At 43.4% G+C, this 21,017-nt stretch overlaps 1 protein-coding gene across 1 annotated transcript in view; it reads right to left on the reverse strand.

Moving 5' to 3' along the window:
- Positions 1-21,017, reverse strand: part of LOC143974845 (alcohol dehydrogenase 1) — a 62,824-nt gene that overhangs the window by 16,023 nt on the left and 25,784 nt on the right. The window contains exons 3-6 of the mRNA XM_077476602.1: positions 18,564-18,705; positions 14,067-14,154; positions 12,519-12,738; positions 6,349-6,609 (exon numbers count right to left, since the gene is read on the reverse strand). Coding sequence (XP_077332728.1) covers positions 6,349-6,609; positions 12,519-12,738; positions 14,067-14,154; positions 18,564-18,705 — 711 coding nt within the window. The remainder of the gene's footprint in view (positions 1-6,348; positions 6,610-12,518; positions 12,739-14,066; positions 14,155-18,563; positions 18,706-21,017) is intronic.

Raw genomic sequence — 21,017 nt, forward strand, 5'->3', positions numbered from 1 at the left:
GGAGCTAGTAAACCATCCAGCATTTTTCTTCCTGATGAGAGCCCTGTGTTTTGGTGCTACCGAGTCTGCTGATTGCAGTAATGCCTTGTTCAGGGAGTTGAGTGTTTCCTCCGTAGAGTGGTTTAAGGTTATTGTAGATATTTTTTTGGACAGAGTGGTTTTGAAGGCTTCGGAGTACAGTTTTTTATGCGATCTGGTCCAGTGCGTTGTTACAGGTTTCCGTTTTGCGTTGGTGATGTTGGTAGTGATTTTGAATTTGATGGCGTGGTGATCCGTCCATGGCAGAGTTATGTTGTCGAGTATGTTGACGTCGATGTTCTGTTTTAAAATGAGGTCCAGGGTGTGTCCTGACCCATGCGTGGGAGTCTTTATCAGTTGCTGTAGACCCAGTTCTTCTAGTTGATTGATGCAGGCAGTCGCGATGGGGTCTTTAGGCTCGTTTGCCCAAAGGTTGAAATCTCCGAGTGCCAGGAAATTTTTGAATTTTAGGGTGTGCATTGCAAAGGATTCCGTGAGGGGTGAAAGAAGATTGGACTTTGGTCCCGGTGGTCTGTAGCACAGTAGAATATGAGTGGTGTCATGGGGTGTTGGTTGAAAATGTAGCGTCAGGGTTTCCATAAAAGACACTGGGTTCTGAGATGATGGTTTAGTGAGATCCAGGTGACCTTTAAAGATCACTGCTAGGCCTCCTCCTTTTTTCCCTATCCGGTGTTCGGTTAGGATCCTGTAGTTTTCCGGCACCAATTCGGTGAGGATGGTGTTGCAGTCAGAGGTTAACCAGCTTTCGGTGATGAAGAGGCAGTCTACATTGTTCTCGATGATGAAGTCGTGTACTTCCAGTCTATGTTTGACTGCAGACCTGGCGTTAATCAAGGCGCAATCTAATTGTAGTGGTCGAGTAGATGTCTTCCTGTGGTTGGGAGCTGGTTGTCGTCCGGTTTTTAATAGTTGTTCTCTTTGAAGTATTTTTTGTATGGAAGATGGCAATGTGGTGTTGATGTTCCTTAGTCTGTGCAGAACTTCAGCTGAGTATTTGAAGTAGCACATGGTTTGTGGATGCTGTTGATGGTACTATGGGCCTAAGATGATGATCCTGATCAGGGTATTGATCCTGAGGTGGGGCTAGGTATCAGACTTGCCGCCGTGCTTGAGGCTATTAGCGCGCAAGTTGATCAGGGGATGCCTATATGGATGCGGAAGGAGTTGTTGTATTCGGTTGCTGGCTGTTCCAGCTGCCTTTACTTAAGGTGGAGGTCTCCGCTTAGAAAAGAAGTCTGGCTGTGATCTGGAATAGTCGTCCTAGGATAGCGTAAAAAATGGAAAGGAGGCCGGAGGTAGGGGTATGCTAACCTATGGTTGTTCCAGAGGAAGGCGAAAAACCCCCTGACAGTAGCAGCCAAATGCACCAGTGGGGCAAAAATTCCTTCCTGACCCCCGTAGGCGGTCGGACGGAGTCCCTGGAACAATCACTGGGGGGGGGGGGGGGAGTGTAGGTGCGAGCTTACCTGGCTGCGGTTGTCCCCTTTAAACAATCTGGTTCCGGTGAATCTGGCTTGCTGTCAGCCTGACATTTCTGGAAAGCTGTCTGGTTGCCCCTTGCAGTGGGATCTTTAAAATGTAGGGGAGGATGGAGGTAGGATAGAGGTTAGAGACTCCTGTCTTAACTCCTGTTTTCAACTCCTGGTTGTTAACTCTCCACTTTAGTTCAGAAAATCCACATGCAAGCCACAATCAGGGAGCAAGCTCAAGGGGGAGTTTGTATAACTACCTTTATACACCTGTGAACAATTAACCCCTCCCCTAATTTGGCAGGAAGAAAGAGGGGAAAAAAAATGCTGTTTAACCACTTCAGGACCGCCGTATTGCCATTGTACGTCAGCACAATGGCACAGGCAGGCAGAATCACGTACATCTACGTGATTGCCTTCCAGCGGGTGGGGGGTCCCATCGGACCCCCTCCCGCTGGATACGGCGGTCCGATTCGGTCCAGGAGCGCTCCGTGAAGAGGGGATGGCCGTTCGTTTTCGGCCACCCCCTCTGGATCGCTCCTGGCCAATGAGAAGCTTCCTCCCCTGTGTATTGTTTACACAGGAAGGAGGAAGTGATGTCATTCTCCTCGGGGCGGTCTTTTTGACCGGACTACGAGGAGAAGAGTAAAAGTAAGTCTGCACGAACACTACACTGACATGTAGGTACACACAGGCACACAAACCCCCCCCGATCCCCCCCCCGATCGCCCCCCGATCCCCCCCCCCCGCCCCCCCCAGTCACAGTGTCACTGATTGCATTGATCATTTCTTTACTGATCAATGCATTCAGTGTCAGTTGTGACAGTAAAAACTGTCAGGACAGTTAGTGTTAGGTCCAGGGTAGCCCCCTATCACCCCCCAATAAAGATTTAACCCCCTGATTGCCCCTAGAGTTAACCCTTTCACCCCCTTTTGCCAGTGTCACTAAGCGATCATTTTTCTGATCGCTGCATGTGTCGCTAGTGTCGCTAGGTAGCTAGTTATTTTTTTAGGTTCACCGCCAGGTTTTTATATCGCTAGGTACCCCGATATACTACCCAATAATGTTTTTAACCCCCTGATTGCCGCTAGTTAACCCTTTCACCCCCTTTTGCCAGTGTCACTAAGCGATCGTTTTTCTGATCGCTGCATTAGTGTCGCTACAGTCGCTAGGTAGCTAGTTATTTTTTTAGGTTCACCGCCAGGTTTTTATAGCGCTAGGTACCCCGATATACTACCCAATAATGTTTTTAACCCCCTGATTGCCGCTAGTTAACCCTTTCACCCCCTTTTGCCAGTGTCACTAAGCGATCATTTTTCTGATCGCTGCATGTGTCGCTAGGTAGCTAGTTATTTTTTTAGGTTCACCGCCAGGTTTTTATATCGCTAGGTACCCCGATATACTACCCAATAATGTTTTTAACCCCCTGATTGCCGCTAGTTAACCCTTTCACCCCCTTTTGCCAGTGTCACTAAGCGATCGTTTTTCTGATCGCTGCATTAGTGTCGCTACAGTCGCTAGGTAGCTAGTTATTTTTTTAGGTTCACCGCCAGGTTTTTATAGCGCTAGGTACCCCGATATACTACCCAATAATGGTTTTAACCCCCTGATTTCCGCTAGTTAACCCTTTCACCCCCTTTTGCCAGTGTCACTAAGCGATAATTTTTCTGAACGCTGCATCAGTGTCGCTAGTGTCGCTAGGTAGCTAGTTAACTAGGCTCCCAAAAAGTCCCCCACATGTGGTATCCCCGTACTCGGGAGAAGCAGCAGAATTTATTTTGGGGTGTAATTTGACTTCTGCCCATAGCATGTGTGAGCAATATATCATTTAGTGACAACTTTGTGCAAAAAAAAAAAAAGTTTGTAATATTCCCGCAACTTTTGGCAAAATATAAAATATTCCATGGACTCAACATGCCTCTCAGTAAATAGCTTGGGGTGTCTACTTTCCAAAATGGGGTCATTTGGGGGGGTTTTGTGCTATTTTGGCATTTTATGGCCTTCGAAACTGTGATAGGTAGTGAGGAGTTAAATCAAAAATTTGCACCCTTAGAAATCCTGAAGGTGGTGATTGGTTTTCGGGGTGTCGTGCGCGACTAGACTCCCAAAAAGTCCCACACATGTGGTATCCCCGTACTCGGGAGAAGCAGCAGAATGTATTTTGGGGTGTCATTTCACATATAACCATGGCATGTGTGAGCAATATATCATTTAGTGACAACTTTTTGTAAAAAAAAATTTTTTTTTTTTTTTTTGTCATTATTCAATCCCTTAGGACAAAAAAAATAAATATTCAATGGGCTCAACATACCCATCAGCAATTTCCTTGGGGTGTCTACTTTCCAAAATGGGGTCATTTGGGGGGGATTTGTACTGCCCTGCCATTTTAGCACCTCAAGAAATGAGATCGGCAGTCATAAATTAAAAGCTGTGTAAATTCCAGAAAATGTACTCTAGTTTGTAGACGCTATAACTTTTGCGCAAACCAAAAAATATACGCTTATTGACATTTTTTTTACTAAAGACATGTGGCTGAATAAATTTTGCCCTCAATGTATGACTAAAATTTAGTTTATTCGATTTTTCTTATAACAAAAAGAAGAAAATATCTTTTTTTTTCAAAATTTTCGCTCTTTTTTCATTTATATCGCAAAAAAAAAAATCGCAGAGGCAATCAAATACCATCAAAAGAAAGCTCTATTTGTGGGAAGAAAAGGACGCAAATTTCGTTTGGGTGCAATATTGCATGACCGCGCAATTACCAGTTAAAGCAGCGCAGTGCGAAATTGCAAAAAGACCTCTGGTCCTTAAGGTGTTTATTGGTCCGGAACTGAAGTGGTTAAAAAGTGTCAGAAAAAAAGGTCTTTTAAAAACTGCTAGCAAATGTATCAAATAAAGGAGGGGAGAAAATAAAACACCCCCAAAAACAACACTTGCAAGCAGAAGCAGTCAAGCAGAAGCAGTCAAAGCACAACTCCTGGTTGTTAACTCTCCACTTTAGTTCAAAAAATCCACTTGTGTTCAGAAAATCCACATGCAAGCCACAATCAGGGAGCAAGCCTGCAAGCCTGCAGCCAGCTATCAGGAGTACTGGGGACATGTCATGGATCACACAGGGCACTGATAGAGAGGGGATTTGCAAGCTTGTCCGCCCCCCCCCCCACCCCCATGGTGATTGATGCCCCACAAAGGGGGACCGATATCAAGGTCAGAGTCTCCCATATACCTAGCCGGAGGTGTCACGGAAGAAGAGAGAAGTCTCATAGTGTTATTGGTGGGTGAGGTGACATGTCAGGCTGTGCTAGTGGAGTGGGAAGAGGCTCCACGGTACCCACCTGAAAGCACAGTATTCATTGGGAGAAGTTACAGAGCTTCCAAATGTGAGGTGTGCGCAAACAGGAAGTGCCACATATACATAGGGTTGACTGCACAAGTAAAGTAGGTTTGCTTCTAAGTCAGTGAAAAAGTCACATGTCTAGTGATGAAACCGGTTGGGAGGAGCCAGTGGCGAGCAGTGCTGTGTGTGCACTGTTAGTGTGTGAGGAGATCCCAGCTGTTAGCTGTATGCAACTGACATTACCATATGTGATTCATTCTGCTGGAAAGTGTGAGTTTCCCCTTAGTTTATAGGGAATATTCAATATACTATCTGCGCAATGGTTGTTTTCTTTTGTTTTTTTCATACTGTGGAAGTTCTTTGAAAGCCAGAAGCCAGCCCATGCTAAAGAGCAGCTGAATATATGAGCAAGGCATTTCTATCATTGGGGTTACTCATTGAAACCTTTCTAAACTCACCAATCACTAAAAACGTTACATTTCTTCACAGCAGTATGCTGTCCTATTGAGATATTTGTGCACTGTGATTCATCACATTATTATATAAAAATGTTCTTTTTTTTTTTATTGTGTTTAATAATTTACCATCACATTGATATTTAGTTTTAGGATTTTGTTATGGTGAAGGATGTTATGTTATTTATAATAGGCTCCATTTGCTTATTTTGCACATGACTCACTGATTAACCATAAGGAGGTTACACCGTGTTATATTGGGAGGTTAATATTAGCGCATTATATATTCTATATATAAACAACATTTTTTGCGTGATATCAGTTCATATACACAATAATTTCAGCTATATTATTTGGTCATCTTCTGGTATTTGTCACTTATTTATTTATTTATTAGTTCATATTAGCGCTTTAGTACACTTTTTACTTCTAAGTCAAAGTGCCACCTTAATCATGATTTCACGTGATAGCGACCTCTGCCTGTGAGTACAGGCATTAGCGAGTGCTACAATTGAGTGCATTAAGCCCCACCCACAAGTTATGCTCTCACCTAAGGCCCTCCACCCAGGATCCTCGCTGACACTGTTTTTTCCCTGCTTAGACTGGGAAAACTAAACAGGGATTTAGTATTTTTTAAGCTAGTCATCAGAGAGATAGAGGGGAGATTGGAGGGAAAAATGGTAGGGGGATTACTTTTATCCTAGAGTATTGGTGAATAAGGGCAAATATGTTTAAAACTGAACTTGCTTAATTTAATTTGCTTACTATTACATATTAGGTGCCCAACACAGAAGACCCACTGCTCTAAATTTTGGTGAGTCAGAAAAAGGTGGGCTACAAATTATCAAAATCAAACAGCATTTTTTGTTATACAATTAAGTTTGCTTAGCACTAATTTAACCTTAAGGGTGCCTCTACAGTTTTTCTCTACATGTGTCTGTATCTCTTTAACAACAAGTCTTTAATAGTGTATGCGTGTAATAATAGAAAACAATTTAACTTACAGCAATCATTTTACTACTCATTATAATTTTATATGTCACTAACCATTACTGAAGTGTTTCCAATGACCTCAAATGCATAATCCACACCATCATCAGTCATCTTTGCCAAGACCTCTTGGATAGGAATTGTGTAGTCCTTTGGATTGATGCATTCAGTGGCCCCACACTCCTTGGCTTTTGCAAATTTATCACTATTTATATCAACTCCAATAATCCTGGAGGCACCAGCAACCTTACATCCAATAATCACAGAGAGCCCAACACCTCCCAAACCAAACACAGCACACGTGGAGCCAGGCTTAACCTGCAAAACATGAAACATTGCAAATTTACTGTGGAGTAATGGAGACCCACGTGGGCGTACAGACATTTCTGCAAATTACTTGGAAAATTGCAGGGACAAAGGATTTATTTTATTCTTAAACACTTTACCCAAACATTTTCATTAACAGTTCAGAGACAAAATTTGAGATCCTTGACCTCTTTAGAATACATTTCCTTTCCTTGGTTTTTACCAAAGAAAAATGTCCAGGCAGCCACAGAAATTGTACTTCAAAGGACCACAGTGATGAACTCTATGGCCCCTCTATGGCCCTGGTGTTGAGGATAGATCTCTACAAAGATAGAAACAAAACCAGAAAGCACACAACTCGTTCCACAGACTATTCACTTACCACTCAGTTAATAACTAACTTGTCATAAAGAATAACCTCTCAAGCCTACCATAATTCTGCTCAATGTTTCAGATAGGTTCGTATTTATTAATATTTAATTGCTGATAAAAATCTGGTATAATGAGATTAATGCCCTGTACACACGGTCGGACTTTCAGATGGAATATGTGCTCAGAATAAATTACGAGATGAAAGCTATTAGCTACTGGCCTATTTATAGTCCCGTCGTACGTGTCCTATGTCACCGCGTTCAGAACAATTGGATTTTCCGACAACTTTGCGCGACCGTGTGTATGCTAGACAAGTTTGGGCCAAAATCTGTTGGAAAAAAATTTGTCGTCGGAAAGTCAGACCGTGTGTACAGGGCATAAGAGCCATAACTTAGTCTCTGCTATCCCTAAGAATTTCCCCATATTGTCTGAACTGAATGTAAAGCTACCTTGTCATAAGACAAATCTTGCAAAAGAATCAGATGTACACTTGCCTTTTTAGTAGCTTGTTTCTTAAAACTCTGCTCAGTTGCAAATCTCCAGCCACTATCCAACACTTCCAGGTGTGTCAAATACAACGCCATGTGCTGTGGTTTCTCCCACTGGCCCCTGTTAGTGACAAAGATGCCAGCAGGGGGAATCATAGCACACAACTTGAAAGCAAGTATTCTCTAAACATCCCAAAGTGTTTTATACATAATAACCACCAGATATCTGCTATGTGGCTAGGGCTTTCCCTGTGTGTAGGATCCGGCGGACTTTTCTTTACCCAAAAGTCCGGCGGACTAAGAAAGTATTTTTGCACTCCAATCCGGCCGTGTGTGTGCCAGTCTGCCGTACTTTTGAAATGAACGAACTTTTCCCGCCCGGTGGAAAGTCCGCTCATTTTGAGCGCATCTCCAGGTAGCCGAGGCCAGTGAAGGAGGCGTCTCTGGCCCCGTCACCTGGTATGGAGTTAAAGGGTAATCCCTACGCCGAAAAATCGGCGTGGGGGTCCCCCCCTAGGTCCATATCAGACCCTTATCCGAGCACGCTACCCGGCCAGCCAGGAAAGGGGGTGGGGATGAGCGAGCGCCCCCCCCCCCCTCCTGAGCCGTACCAGGCCACGTGCCCTCAACATGGGGGGGTGCTAGGGGGAAGGGGGGCCCCCCACCCCAAAGCACCTTGTCCCCATGTTGATGAGGACAAGGGCCTCTTCCCGACAACCCTGTCCATTGGTTGTCGGGGCCTGCATGCAGGGGGCTTATCGGAATCCGTGAGCCCCCTTTCATAAGGGGGCTCCCAGATCCCGGCCCCCCACCCTATGTGAATGAGTATGGGGTACAATGTACCCCTACCCATTCACCTGTGAAAAAAGTAAAAAAAAAAAAAAACAACACACAAGGGTTAAAATAGTTTATTGCACAGCTCCGGGGGTCTCCTTTCCGTCTTCGGGGGTCTTCTCGCCAGACTCCCCTGCTTTCTTCTGCTCTTTTGCTAGCTCTTTCACTAGTGGAGGAGCCCGGCTTTCTTCTTCACCACCACCCTCTTCTTCCGACTTCGGGGGTCTTGTCCCCCTCTTCAGGGGTCTTGTCCCCCTCTTCGGACACGGCGCGCCCCTGCCATTGTGACTAGAGGCAGTGACGGGGCAACATCTCCAGAAGAGAAGAACAGAAGAAGAGAAGAACAGAAGACAGTGGCAGCGGCGACAGAAGACTGGGCCACCGCCTGTAAAAGAGCTAGAAGAAGGCGCGGTGGCCCGGCAAGAAGAACCGAAGAGGGGGACAAGACCCCCGAAGTCGGAAGAAGAGGGTGGTGGCGAAGAAGAAAGACGGGCTCCTCCGCTAGTGAAAGAGCTAGCAAAAGAGCAGAAGATAGCGGAGGAGTCCGGCGAGAAGACCCCCGAAGACGGAAGAAGACCCCTGGAGCTGTGCAATAAACTATTTTAACCCTTGTGTGTTGTTGTTTTTTTACTTTTTTTCACAGGTGAATGGGTAGGGGTACATTGTACCCCATACTCATTCACATAGGATGGGGGGGCCGGGATCCGGGGGCCCCCTTATTGAAGGGGGCTCACGGATTCCGATAATCCCCCCGCACGCAACCTTGGCGGTTGGTTGTCGGGAAGAGGCCCTTGTCCTCATCAACATGGGGACAAGGTGCTTTTCCGATAAGCCCCCCACCCGCAGACCCCGACAACCAATGGCCAGGGTTGTCGGGAAGAGGCCCATGTCCTCATCAACATGGGGACAAGGTGCTTTGGGATGGGGAGGCGCTTGGCCCCCCTTCCCCAAAGCAACCCCCATGTTGAGGGCACGCAGTCTGGTACGGCTCAGGAGGGGGGGCGCTCGCTCCTCCCCACCCCCTTTCCTGGCTGGCCGGGTAGCATGCTCGGATAAGGGTCTGATATGGACCTAGGGGGGATCCCCACGCCAATTTTTTGGCGTAGGGATTACCCTTTAACTCCATACCAGGTGACGGGGCCAGCGACGCCTCCTTCGCTGGCCCCGGCTACCTGGAGACGCACTCAAAATGAGCGGACTTTCCTCCGCGTGTGTGGGCGAGTCCGTTCATTTTAAAAGTACGGCGGATAGTCCGGCAAACTTAGTACGCCGTATTAGTCCACTGAAAAAGTGCTGTGTGTGGGCAAGTAGCTCGTTCGGAAAGTCCGGCGGACAGTCCGGCGGAAAGTCCGCCAGACTAAGTCCGCCAGATAGTTTGCTAAGTGTGTACGCGGCATTATAGTAACGGTGTGTGACAAAATGCACTGTAATGTGTTTGCAGTAATGCAAAGGTATAAATCTGGCCTTAATGCAGTTTTATACTCTTTTTTTTTTGTAGAGTATATGCTGCACAACAGGAATCTCTCCACCACTCTGGCTACCTAAAACTAAAATTGATGTCAAGAACAAGTGCCATAAGGTGTCTGATATTACCTCTCTTCTCCATAAAAAAGTTCCCTGTTTGTCATTAATTTGACTCTACTGTAGAAGCTTTTTTTTTTTTTTCTTAAAATAACAAAATGTTATTTTTACCTTGTCCTTACAATTATTTTTCACAGAGTGGCACAAACCTTCTCTGTTGGGGTCCTTTTGGCTCCTCCTGTTTTGTTTTTGCCCCCATAGCAAGCGCTCACTCTGTGAGCAGACGTGTGGGTCAATAGACACACAAAGCATTGCTCCACCCCACTCCTTCCTCACCCCATGATTCGATTGACAGCGGCCGCAGCCAAAGGCCCTCACTGCGACCTCTGTGCTTGTGAGGAAAGAGAGATAGCAGCAACGCTGCTCTCAGACATAGTGCTGGATTGAAAGAGGAGCTAGGTAAGTATCTGGGTAAGTAAGCTAGGTAAGTATCTGGGGGAGCTGGGGTAAGGGACTAAACCTCCCTGCCTTTTACAGCTATGACACCAGCCATTTGATGGTTTGGCACTTCAGTTGCGAGCACAAGCAACTGTGATGCCGCGTACACGCAGCCGGACTTTCCAGCAGACTAAGTCCGACAGTCTTCCCGACTGACTTTCGGAAAAGTTCTGACGGACTTCCGAACGAACAGACTTGCCCACACACGAATGGACTAAGTCCATTCGAAAGTCCATTCATTTTGAACACGATGACGTAAGACGGGACTAAAAAAGGAAGTTCAATAGCCAGTAGCCAATAGCTTCCCTTGCATATCATATTTGGTCCGTCAGACCAGAATACAGACGAACGGTTTTCCCGATAGGAATTGAGTCCATCGAACAGATTTTGTTCTATTTCTAGGTCTGTCGGATTTTTTAAATCAAAAATGATTGGATTAGCCCGCACACGATTGGAATGTCCGACGGACTGATTCCGTCAGACCTAGTCTGCTGGAAAGTCCAGTCGTATGTACGCGGCATGACAGTTATTATTCACAGCAAGCCTTGAATATAACTGTTTTGGGGAACTGTTAAATTGATGGGTTTAGTTCCATTTTAATCTTCTTAAAGTTGAACTGAAGGCTTATTTAGAGCAATCACTGCACCTGTGGAGAAGATGCCGCTGCCGGTGAGGGACCAGTAGAGCAATGATTGCGGGTTATAAGTAGGGAAGTAGTAAGTTTAGTTCCACTTTAACGTAAAGTGTAAGCTCCACGCAGCTACTGGCCTCCTTTCCATTGAGTGTGCCTTTCTCATTATAAAGACACAGTGAAGCCTAGTACATATGAGCTGAATGTCAGGCGGCATCAGCAGGTTCAATAGAAACTGGGCGAAATTCCGACATTCGATCCGTGTGTACGGCAGCCAGTCCAACAGAAGCTGGCTGTTAACCCAATGGCTGAAAACGCTGACTGGAATGTTCTGGCAGGAGGGCTGCCCCCCACTCAGAACACAAAGCACAGAGGGGAGATCACTGTACTAACATCAGATTGTTACTACAGTGGCCTCGACCCGAACAGTCAGGTTTTTTTTTTCTGCTGGGCTGAACGATAAAAAAAAAAAAAATTGTAGTGTGTATAAGGATTGAGCCAATAAAAGGGCAGTGACTAGTGCTGAATGTGGATGAGTCTTATGCCTCAACTCTAGATGTCAAGGCTTCCATAGCAAATATGCACAAGGAGTTTGGAGGTAAGGGACTTTTACGGTACCAAAAATTTAAAACAAAAGAAGATATACTGAAAAAATATATAAATTTATTTAACACATACTCCACATATATATAAAAAATCCAACATTTAATACAATTCCCTATGGTCTATAACAGACACCTGATACATAGACACAGGTGACATTCTATTAAAGACCGACAGAGGTTCAGTCTTTAATAGAATGTCACCTGTGTCTATTTATCAGGTGTCTGTTATAGACCATAGGGAATTGTATTAAATGTTGGATTTTTTATATATATGTGGAGTATGTGCTAAATAAATTGATATATTTTTTCAGTATTTTTTCTTTTGTTTTCAATTTTTGGTACCATAAAAGTCCCTTACCTCCAAACTCCTTGTGCATATATCTTTCTTGGGATGTTGGTACTACTAGTGTATATAAGCTGAATGGACCCCTGTCAGAGTATTTTTGTAATTGTGCTTCCATAGCAAAGCAAATTTACCCTAGACAAGATGCGGAGGAATATTTTCTGGACAGGAGAAAGAATAAAAGTTACGGGTTTTGTGTTGTGTCGAACTCTAAGGCAGGCTGAAAGCTGCTGTGGCTAGACAGGGGTAAATGCTGTACTGAGTGCTACTCATGATTAGGACCCTATGCATTCAGGGATGAATGTGTGGAGTGCAAGCAATCTATTTTCCAGATATTCATCCCTGAATGCATAGGGCCGTACATATGAGTACTACAGCATGCAGCCCCCTCCAGCCGCAATGTATTTAAGCTTGCCATAAACTTGGACAGGCTGTGGGCAGTGGGGTTGGACTATTCACTTGTGCCTCCTGGGCATACTAAATTGTCAGGATTGGATGCACACGGGCTAAATGCCTTGTGTGCAAGTAGCCTTAAAAATCAGACCCTGAAAATATCTTGTGGTATCATTATGCAGTAAAGAATCAAGAATATGTTGACTGTTTGATTAGCAATATGGTTTAGTACTTACTTTACCAGTGTTCACAGCAGAGCCATATCCAGTCGAAAACCCACAGCCAATCAAGCAGACTTTTTCCAGTGGAGCATCCTCATGGATCTTGGCAACAGCTATTTCATCCAGCACAGTGTATTCAGTGAATGTGCTGGTGCTGATAAAGTGGTGAATGGATTTTCCCTTGCAGGTAAATCTGCTGGTTTTATCCAACATCACGCCATCATATTTGCCAATGCTATTTAGGAAATAGAAGACTTCTATGTAAAGGGAATGTATGGTGTTTTGACAATTTTCTTTATTTTACTCCTAAATAAATAATTTTAAAAATATTTTTTTCTTCTTAGGTAACTATGAACCATTGCAAATAAATATTTAAAATTTACCACGTGCAGTCAACATACTTCTATACTGTTAATGGTGTAGGATTTGATTCAGAAAACACACAGCTGAATGATCAGAGGAAAGTCCCCCCTCCCATCCACTTTCTCTGTATGTAGTTAATTTGTCTCTATATGGATTATTATCTACAGAAATTCAGTCTTAAAGTGGTTGTAAACCCTTACAGATCACTTTGACCTACACGTAAGCCTAGATGAAGGCTTACCTGTAGGTCCAAGAAACATCTCCTAAACCTATATGGTTTAGGAGATATTTGCAAAAAGACAGGCACTGCTGTCTACGGCGCATGCAGGCGCACTGGCGTGCAGGCGAACTGAGCATGCTGCTGCTAACGGCAATATGACGTTAGTGGCGGCTCCCATGCCCATGCGTGGGAGTGACGTCATCACGGCTCTGGCCAATCAAAGTGCCAGAGCCACTATACACAGAAAGAAGATGGATGCTCCATGGAAGAGGGGACAGCGGTGACATTGTGATATGCTTTACCTTTGCAGGGAAACAAAGAGGAAGTAAACCCATCAGGGTTTACTTCCTCTTTAAGGCTGGATTCACACCTATGCATTTTTAGTGCTTTTTGCATTTGGCAGATTTGCACTACAGAACGTGTTCCATAGGAAACAATGTTAAATAGACTGTAGTGCAAATCTGCAAAATGCAAAAAGCACTAAAACTGCATAGGTGTGAATCCAGTCTAAGTGGGCCTCTAGTAGTGAGTTTGTCTGAAATGCCATAAGTTATGATTTTTTTTTTTTTTACCAAAGTTATGCATTTTTTAGTAACCTTGCCAAAAAAAACAAATCTATGCTAACCATGAAAACATCTGTTGTTTTATAGCCCATTACTAGCTTAGTATAAATTTGGCATGTCTCAATAAAATATGGCAAAACATTGGAAAATGGTTTGCGAAATGGCAAAAGTCAAGCAAAACTGTAAAACATGCTTTTAGGACAAAAAAAAAAAAAATTAAAGCGACAAAGGTTCAGCAAAAAGTATTCTACACAGCTATCTGACCCATAAAGAACCATGTCCTCCTGTGATGGCCATATTACCACAACAAAGATTATTTTTCTATTGTTTGGATTTGAATGGTGTTGGGCTAGTTTGGCCTAGTTTGTTATCTTATATAAATTGCTATGCCCTCTGAATATTTAATTATTTACTTACTCATTTTTGTAGCACAGATTACTCTCTGGATTTTTACAACATCTGCATTCTCCACACTGTGGCACAAAGAGTGGGATGACTTTATCTCCTGCGGGAATTAAAAACAATTGTTCAAAATCTGTTCACAAAGTGGAAAAGTATTTAAATATGCTTGTCACATAAATGGTTAAATGAAAGAGTATGACCACCTAAAATTGATTAGTCAATTCATGTTGAATTAGGGGCATATTTTTAAAGTAGTCAAGTAGGCAAAGTAGTAAATTTGCAAGTTTTTTTTCATTTCATGGCCACTTTGCCAATGTATACAGTATTTATCAACTGTTCATTACTAAAATATTTCAAACATGCTTTTGTAGATTGTTCTACCCAGAGAATTCACACTGTAAATCAGAGCAAGAACAACTAAAAAAAGGAAAGGCCCTATGCAGGTTATCAAGAATTCTACTATATAATTGCAACACCCTGACAATATACTATTACATTTAAAATATACTCCTTTTATACTAAAATAGATTGCAGGTGTTCCCACCTACTGTATCTCTCCCTAAAAAAATGTAAGCTTTTATACCTTCGGTATCCTCTTTTACCCTAATAGATTGTAGTGTCTTCTACCCTCTGTATTACTTTCTTATACCCTACTGTAATAGACTATGGTGCAGCTGTGCATGGTAGCCAATTAGCCAATAATATATATTCTACCCTCTGTATTACATTCTTATACCCTAATAGACTCTGGGACAGCTGTGCATGGTAGCCAATTAGCTTCTAACTTCAACTTGCTCAATTAGCTTTTAGGCGTGGTTCGCACTGGTGCGATGCGGCAAACCCTGCAAATCCAGTATGGGTTCCCGCATGGCACCTGAATCCCCAGCGGTTCACACTACCCTCTGTGAACTGCTGTAGGTGTCAATATAAAGTTATTGACGACCCCAGACTGGTTCGCAGATCGCAGTGTGAACTGTGAATTTGGACAGGAATTGGATTGCATGGGTGTGAACACCCATGATATCTGATTCTGGTGCAGACAAAAAAAAGGTTCCATCATGACTTTGATCCAAATGCAATGCAAATTCAGCCATACAGTTTGTATGGCTGAATTCACATCGCACAGACATCACATTGATCCGCGCAGCAATGCAGTGCGAATCACATGCAATGTCTGGCATCGCACCAGTGTGCACCGGTGACTTCAATAAAACATGAAAGCTGATTCTCCAGCTTTAGTAAATCTACCCCTGTAAGCGCTTCCAGCTTCTTTATTCCTCTCATATATACCTTTATAGACTGCACACCCTTCCACCTTCTGTATCTTTTCCTTATACCCTAAGGCATAAAAACACCTGAGCGTTTCAAAGCTACGCGTTTTTACCGCAATTTTACACTGATTTTGTTGCAGTTTCTGTGATTTTGCCACATTTTTTGCTGCGATTTTGTTTAGGTCACCAATGTAAGAGGCAGAAAAACGCCTGTAATCTGCCCCAAAGAAACTCAAGTTCTTTTTCGAGCTTAGGGTGTTTTTCAAGCGTTTTGCTTCAGGTGACAAAATGGGATTTTGCTTGTTGGGCATTATTCAGGTGTTTTTCAGGCATTTTACGAGCGTTTAATGAGCTGAAAACGCTCAGGTGTGAATGCAGCCTTAGGCCTGATTCACACCTATGCATTTTTAGTGCTTTTGCATTTTGGAGATTTCCACTACAGAGCATGCTCCATAGGAAACCATGGTAAATGGACTGTAGTGCAAATCTGCAAAATGCAAAAAGCACAAAAAATGCATAGGTGTGAATCCAGCCTGAACCCCCATACACACGATTAGAAATTCTGCCAGCAAAAGTCGGATGTGAGCTTTTGGTCAGAAATTCCGACCCTGTGTATGCTCCATCAAACTTTTGCTGGCAGAATTCCAGCTAGCAGAAGATTGAGAGCATGTTCTCTATTTTTCGGTCAGAAAAAGTTCTGATCGGAAATTCTGATCGTCTGTACAAATTCCGATGCACAAAATTCCTACGCATGCTCGGAAACAATTTGACGCGTGCTCGGAAGCATTGAACTTAATTTTCTCGGCTCGTCATAGTGTTGTGCGTCACTGCGTTCTTGTCAGTCGAAAGATCTGAGAACTTTTGTGTGACCGTGTGTATGCAAGCCAAACTTGAGCAGAATTCCGTTGGAAAAACCATCCAAGTTTTTTCTGACGGAAAATCCACTCGTGTGTACGGGGCATTACAGATTGTAAATTCTTCCACCTTCAGTATCCTCTGTTATATATCAGTAGATTGTAAGCTCTTTCACCTTGACTTATATCTTAATAAATTGTAATCTCTTCAACCTTCTGTATCCTCCCTTATACCCTAATAGATAATAATATAATCTATCTTCTGTATCACTTAAAGCGTAACTTCAGTCATTTTTTCATCTTTCCATCTATTAAATCTTTTGCCCTTGCTGTTTTAACTTTGGATAGTAAAACATTTTTCTTCTGCAGTAAATACCTTATACAGCCCACTTCCTGTTCCTTATCTGGTAAAAAAGTGTATTGAATTATCTAGGCTTTGATCCAGTACATACCTCTCTAATAACACCCTAAATGAGTAATGCAAAAGATGTGAATGTAGCTGTGTATGTTGTATGCTGTTCTGCCTGTTACGCTATATCTTGCACTTATTAATATTAGAGTTTTCGTCATAAAAAAATGGTTGGACTTGTAGCCCATGGTATAAACCAAGACCCAGAATGAGCATATCTGCACTTATATCATACCTAAACCTAAAAGCAAAATCATAATATATTGTAGCCAGGGGTCAAGTCCTGGGGAAAAAAGTGTGGGAACTCCCACCCAAGATCCACTCACCCACCAAAAAAATGATATGCACGAATACATCAAAAGTGGTATTTTTCATCCAATTTTCGTATTGTGTTTATGAAGCTTAACTGTTAGTACATAAAAAAAAAACAATCCTCAATAAACATAAATACGGTAATTATCTGAATAATCAGCATTCATTCAATTGTGCTTCCATGCAAATGTGAACATCATGTTCTGATCTTTATTGGGGAATGTTATTTTGTATATAGAGTGTTTATGTGGTGAGTTTACACTTTTCATTGAACAGAGTTTGGATAACGCAGGGTTAAAAGGAAAGGTCATAAATGAACTGCACATTATCTGGACAGAATGCTTGGGGAGATAGTGATGTGTTCCTGCTTAGGAGATGTATGTTAGCTTGGGGGGCTGCAAACTCTGCAGGGCTCCAACACACACTCGCTGCTAATCTAACCCTCCACATATTTCCACATAAACTTCCCCCCTGGCATTAAACTTTGCCAGGTATTGTGCTCAGCTTACCACCCCAAACTGATGTTCCTCCCTCAGCTCACCTCTCTCCCTGCATGTCCTGTCAGCAGAATAGCTGTGCTCCTCCTCTGGGTTCTCTCATCATATGGCACAGAAGATAGAGGAGGGGGGGATTCAGCGGGATGCACAGAGCAAGTATGCAGGAGACTGGGGGGGGGGGGGGATGAGGAGACAGAAAATCAGGAGGGGCCTGTGGGGAGGAGCGCATCACGAGAGGTCTGACTAAATTCAATCTCTTAGCAGCAGAAACCTGATCTACCCGTCAGCTAGCTGTAATTGACAGGTAGATCGAAGCGTAAGCTGTCATGGGGCCTCCTACTGGCAATGCCTGAATGGTCAGGTGTGCGGCACTTACTATTGCGATCTGTGTCGGCGGCTACTGGTGTAGCACCTGTCACACAGCTCGCATACTTCAAAGTCTTGCAGGACACGGCTGCTACCGGGAACTGAGTTCCTGTTGTGGAAAAAGTACAGGAACTCCGTTCTCATGCGTTCCCGCAGGACTTGAGCCCTGATTGTAGCTCACCAGTCCCTAGATGTGGTAACTGCATTAGTTCCTTGGGTTTTTCCCCCTTTATGTTTACCTAATGAACCTGTAAATTACCCAATTCCAGTTCCTTCGTGGCTATGCATTTTCCTCCTCTGTATCTATGGTGGGAAACATGGTTTTTACATAGGCTGAACTTCAAACATGTCTGTTTACATGCCTCCATATAAGGAAGTAACAAGGGCATTTATGCTTTTCTGACTTTTTTAGTATATCTAGTCCTATCTATTAAAAATTTCCTCATGAAAAAAAAAATATATATATTGAACTTATATCCCACAGTTTAAGCCAAGTCACAGAATGGGAATATCTGTACTTAAAGCAAATCTAAACCCAAAAGCAAAATCTTAATATACTGTAGCCTACCAATCCTTAGATGCATTGGTTTTTGGGGTTTTCTAGGAAGTTGGATCACCGAAGCAAAAAATGAGATAGTAGATCTTGGAAGAGGCTGAGAGTAATAGTAGGGGCTTTTCTGAGAATACATACATGAACAGAATTTTTTAAAAACCATAGTTTAGTGTCACTTAGCTCCATCACACTTTTCTGCATGCACAATGTAGCTTATATACAGAGCCGGTGCTAATAAATTACAATGTACCTGGTTTGAATTTAGTCACTCCTTCTCCCACACTTTCCACAACCCCTGCAGCTTCATGGCCTAATATCACTGGAAATTTCATGTCACTTAAAGCCCCACTTATTACATGATCATCTGAGCGGCATATTCCAGTGGCCACAATCTGCAGAAAAATACAAAATGATCTAACATGAGAACAAATCCAACACAATGGAAAATAGAAAACATTTTTACTATGCCAGCATTCCAGATCAGGTTTTTTTGGTTACCCCTCCTATTGCTGTAGCATCTTAATCCTTATGCTGCTAGCATTAGTAAATAGATAGAAAGGTATATTATTTACTTGTTATAACCTTTTTTTTACATTTCTTCAGTTGCTTCCTGGTTTCTGGCATATGATGTCATACATACCAGGCAACTTCATGGGCATTTTTTCTTTTCATCTGGAGGAGGGACTTTTGCAGCTAAGCATACCCTGCTGTCTGTATACCTGAGCTAATGGCAGATGGATTCCAGGAAGTCAATGCTACATGAATTATCTGCCCTTACTCAAGATGGCCGGGTTGAAAGTAATTTATCAATAAAATAAAGAATGGGGACATGAATGGATGGATGAGTTTGCTTTGAATATAAAAAAACAAATTAAATATGTTTATTTTGTAGTGCTTAGATACAGTTAAGTTTCAATAATAAAAAAAAAATACATGCATTACTTTGTTATCCTAGACAATAACAATCATTTTTCTGAATAAGCAGGTCACTGCCAGAGATGTAAAAATAGCTTAGGGCCATAGAGGTATACAATAGTGTACCTGGTTCGGCCCGAGCATGAGCTTGGGCCAAACATTGGCTGTTTGCCCTGTTTGAGGGACACCCAAATTTTCAGGGTGTTTGATGGGTATTCACCCCACCAAATGCCTTGCAATGCATTGTACGCTGCACAGTGAATTCTGTGCCCTGATTTGGCAAAGTTTTGCCCAATCAGGCTGCAGTAAAAGCTGGTTGTTAAGGAGTGGGCCCGGGAAGCCAGCAACGGAGTCCTTAACAACTGATGAGGAGTCAGCTTCAATGGGCTTCCCCGCTGACAGCTGAATAAAAAAAAAAATCTGCTGGTGAAAAAGAAAAAGGTGTGGGGCCCACCCAGTCCACACCGTTTTAAGGGAAATCCCATGCAAAAATGTAAAAAAAAAACCCCAGCATGGCATCCCCTTAAAATTCATACCAGACTGTTCAGGTCAGGAAAGGGGGTGAGGGGATGAGGGAGCACCCCCCTGAACCATACCAAACCACATAACCTCAACATGGGGGGGGTGCTTTGGAGCAGCAGGGTCTCTTCCCTAGGCTGTGGATGTCTGCAGATGGGGGGCTTATCAGAATGTGGAAGCCCCCTTTATCAAGGGGGCCCCCAGATTCCAGCCCCCCCCCCCCCCATGTGAATGAGTATTAGGTACATAGTATCCCTACCCATTCACTAAAAGTCTATCAAAGTAATAAAAAGGCAGAGAGAGTTTTTGACAAGTCATTTATTAAAAAAATAAACTGCTGAATGGCTAGCTTGTGGCACCGCCCCCTTGTGATGTCACGGACTGGTGCATGCTGGGTCAGTGATGTCACGAGGGGGTGGTGCCATCAGGTTATGTTTGCAGGTGGCCCCGCCCTTACCTATATAAGAGCTGTCAAACGGCAAGCCAGCCATTCGTTAGTTTTCCTTAATTTTTTATGTTGACGGAGGAGGCATTCGGCGGTAAGCTGTCAATGAGTGGAGAGCTATTTTTTTTTCGGGTTCTGGTGGTGTGCCAGCATCATGATTGATGATGAATTTACATTGGGGAACACGTTTTTGTTTTGTTTTTTAATAAAGGAATTGTCAAAAACTCTCTGTGTTTTATAACTCATTCAGATGCGGGGGGGGGGGGGGCAGAATCTGGGTGCTCCCTTCTTAAAGGGGGCTTCCAGGTTCTGATAAGCCCCCGCCCGCAGACCCCCACAACCACAGCCCAGGATTGTGGGGAAGAGACCCTTGTAACCATCAACATGGGGACAAGGTGCTTTGGGCTGGGAAGAAACAGAGCCCCACTGCCCCAAAGCACACTCCCCATGTTGAGGGCAGGTGGCCTGGTGTGGCTCAGGAAGGGGGGCGCCCACTCGTCCTCCCCTTCCTGACATGACAGGCTGCATGCTCAGATAAGGGTATGGATTTTGGGAGGAACCCAGGCAGTTTTTTTATTTTGGCATGGGGTTTCCTTTAAAATCCACTGTGGGGGGCACCCCGGACCGTTTTTTTTTTCTTTTTTAAATACCTGGGTGCTGGCAATTGCAACTGGGAGTCAATTTAAATGTGATTTGACTCATTTTTTAAAATGTAGAAATGTAATTTTTGCTGCGGAATGTCCCATACATGCTACAGATGCACCACTTTACAGGCAAACTAAAGGGACCCCCAGGCACTATATTTAAAGATATTTTTTATTGTTA

This window comes from Lithobates pipiens, unplaced genomic scaffold (genome assembly GCF_037356315.1).
Source record: "Lithobates pipiens isolate NorthernLeopardFrog02 unplaced genomic scaffold, aLitPip1_a1.2 Scaffold_13, whole genome shotgun sequence".
NCBI classification, from domain to species: Eukaryota; Metazoa; Chordata; class Amphibia; order Anura; family Ranidae; genus Lithobates; species Lithobates pipiens.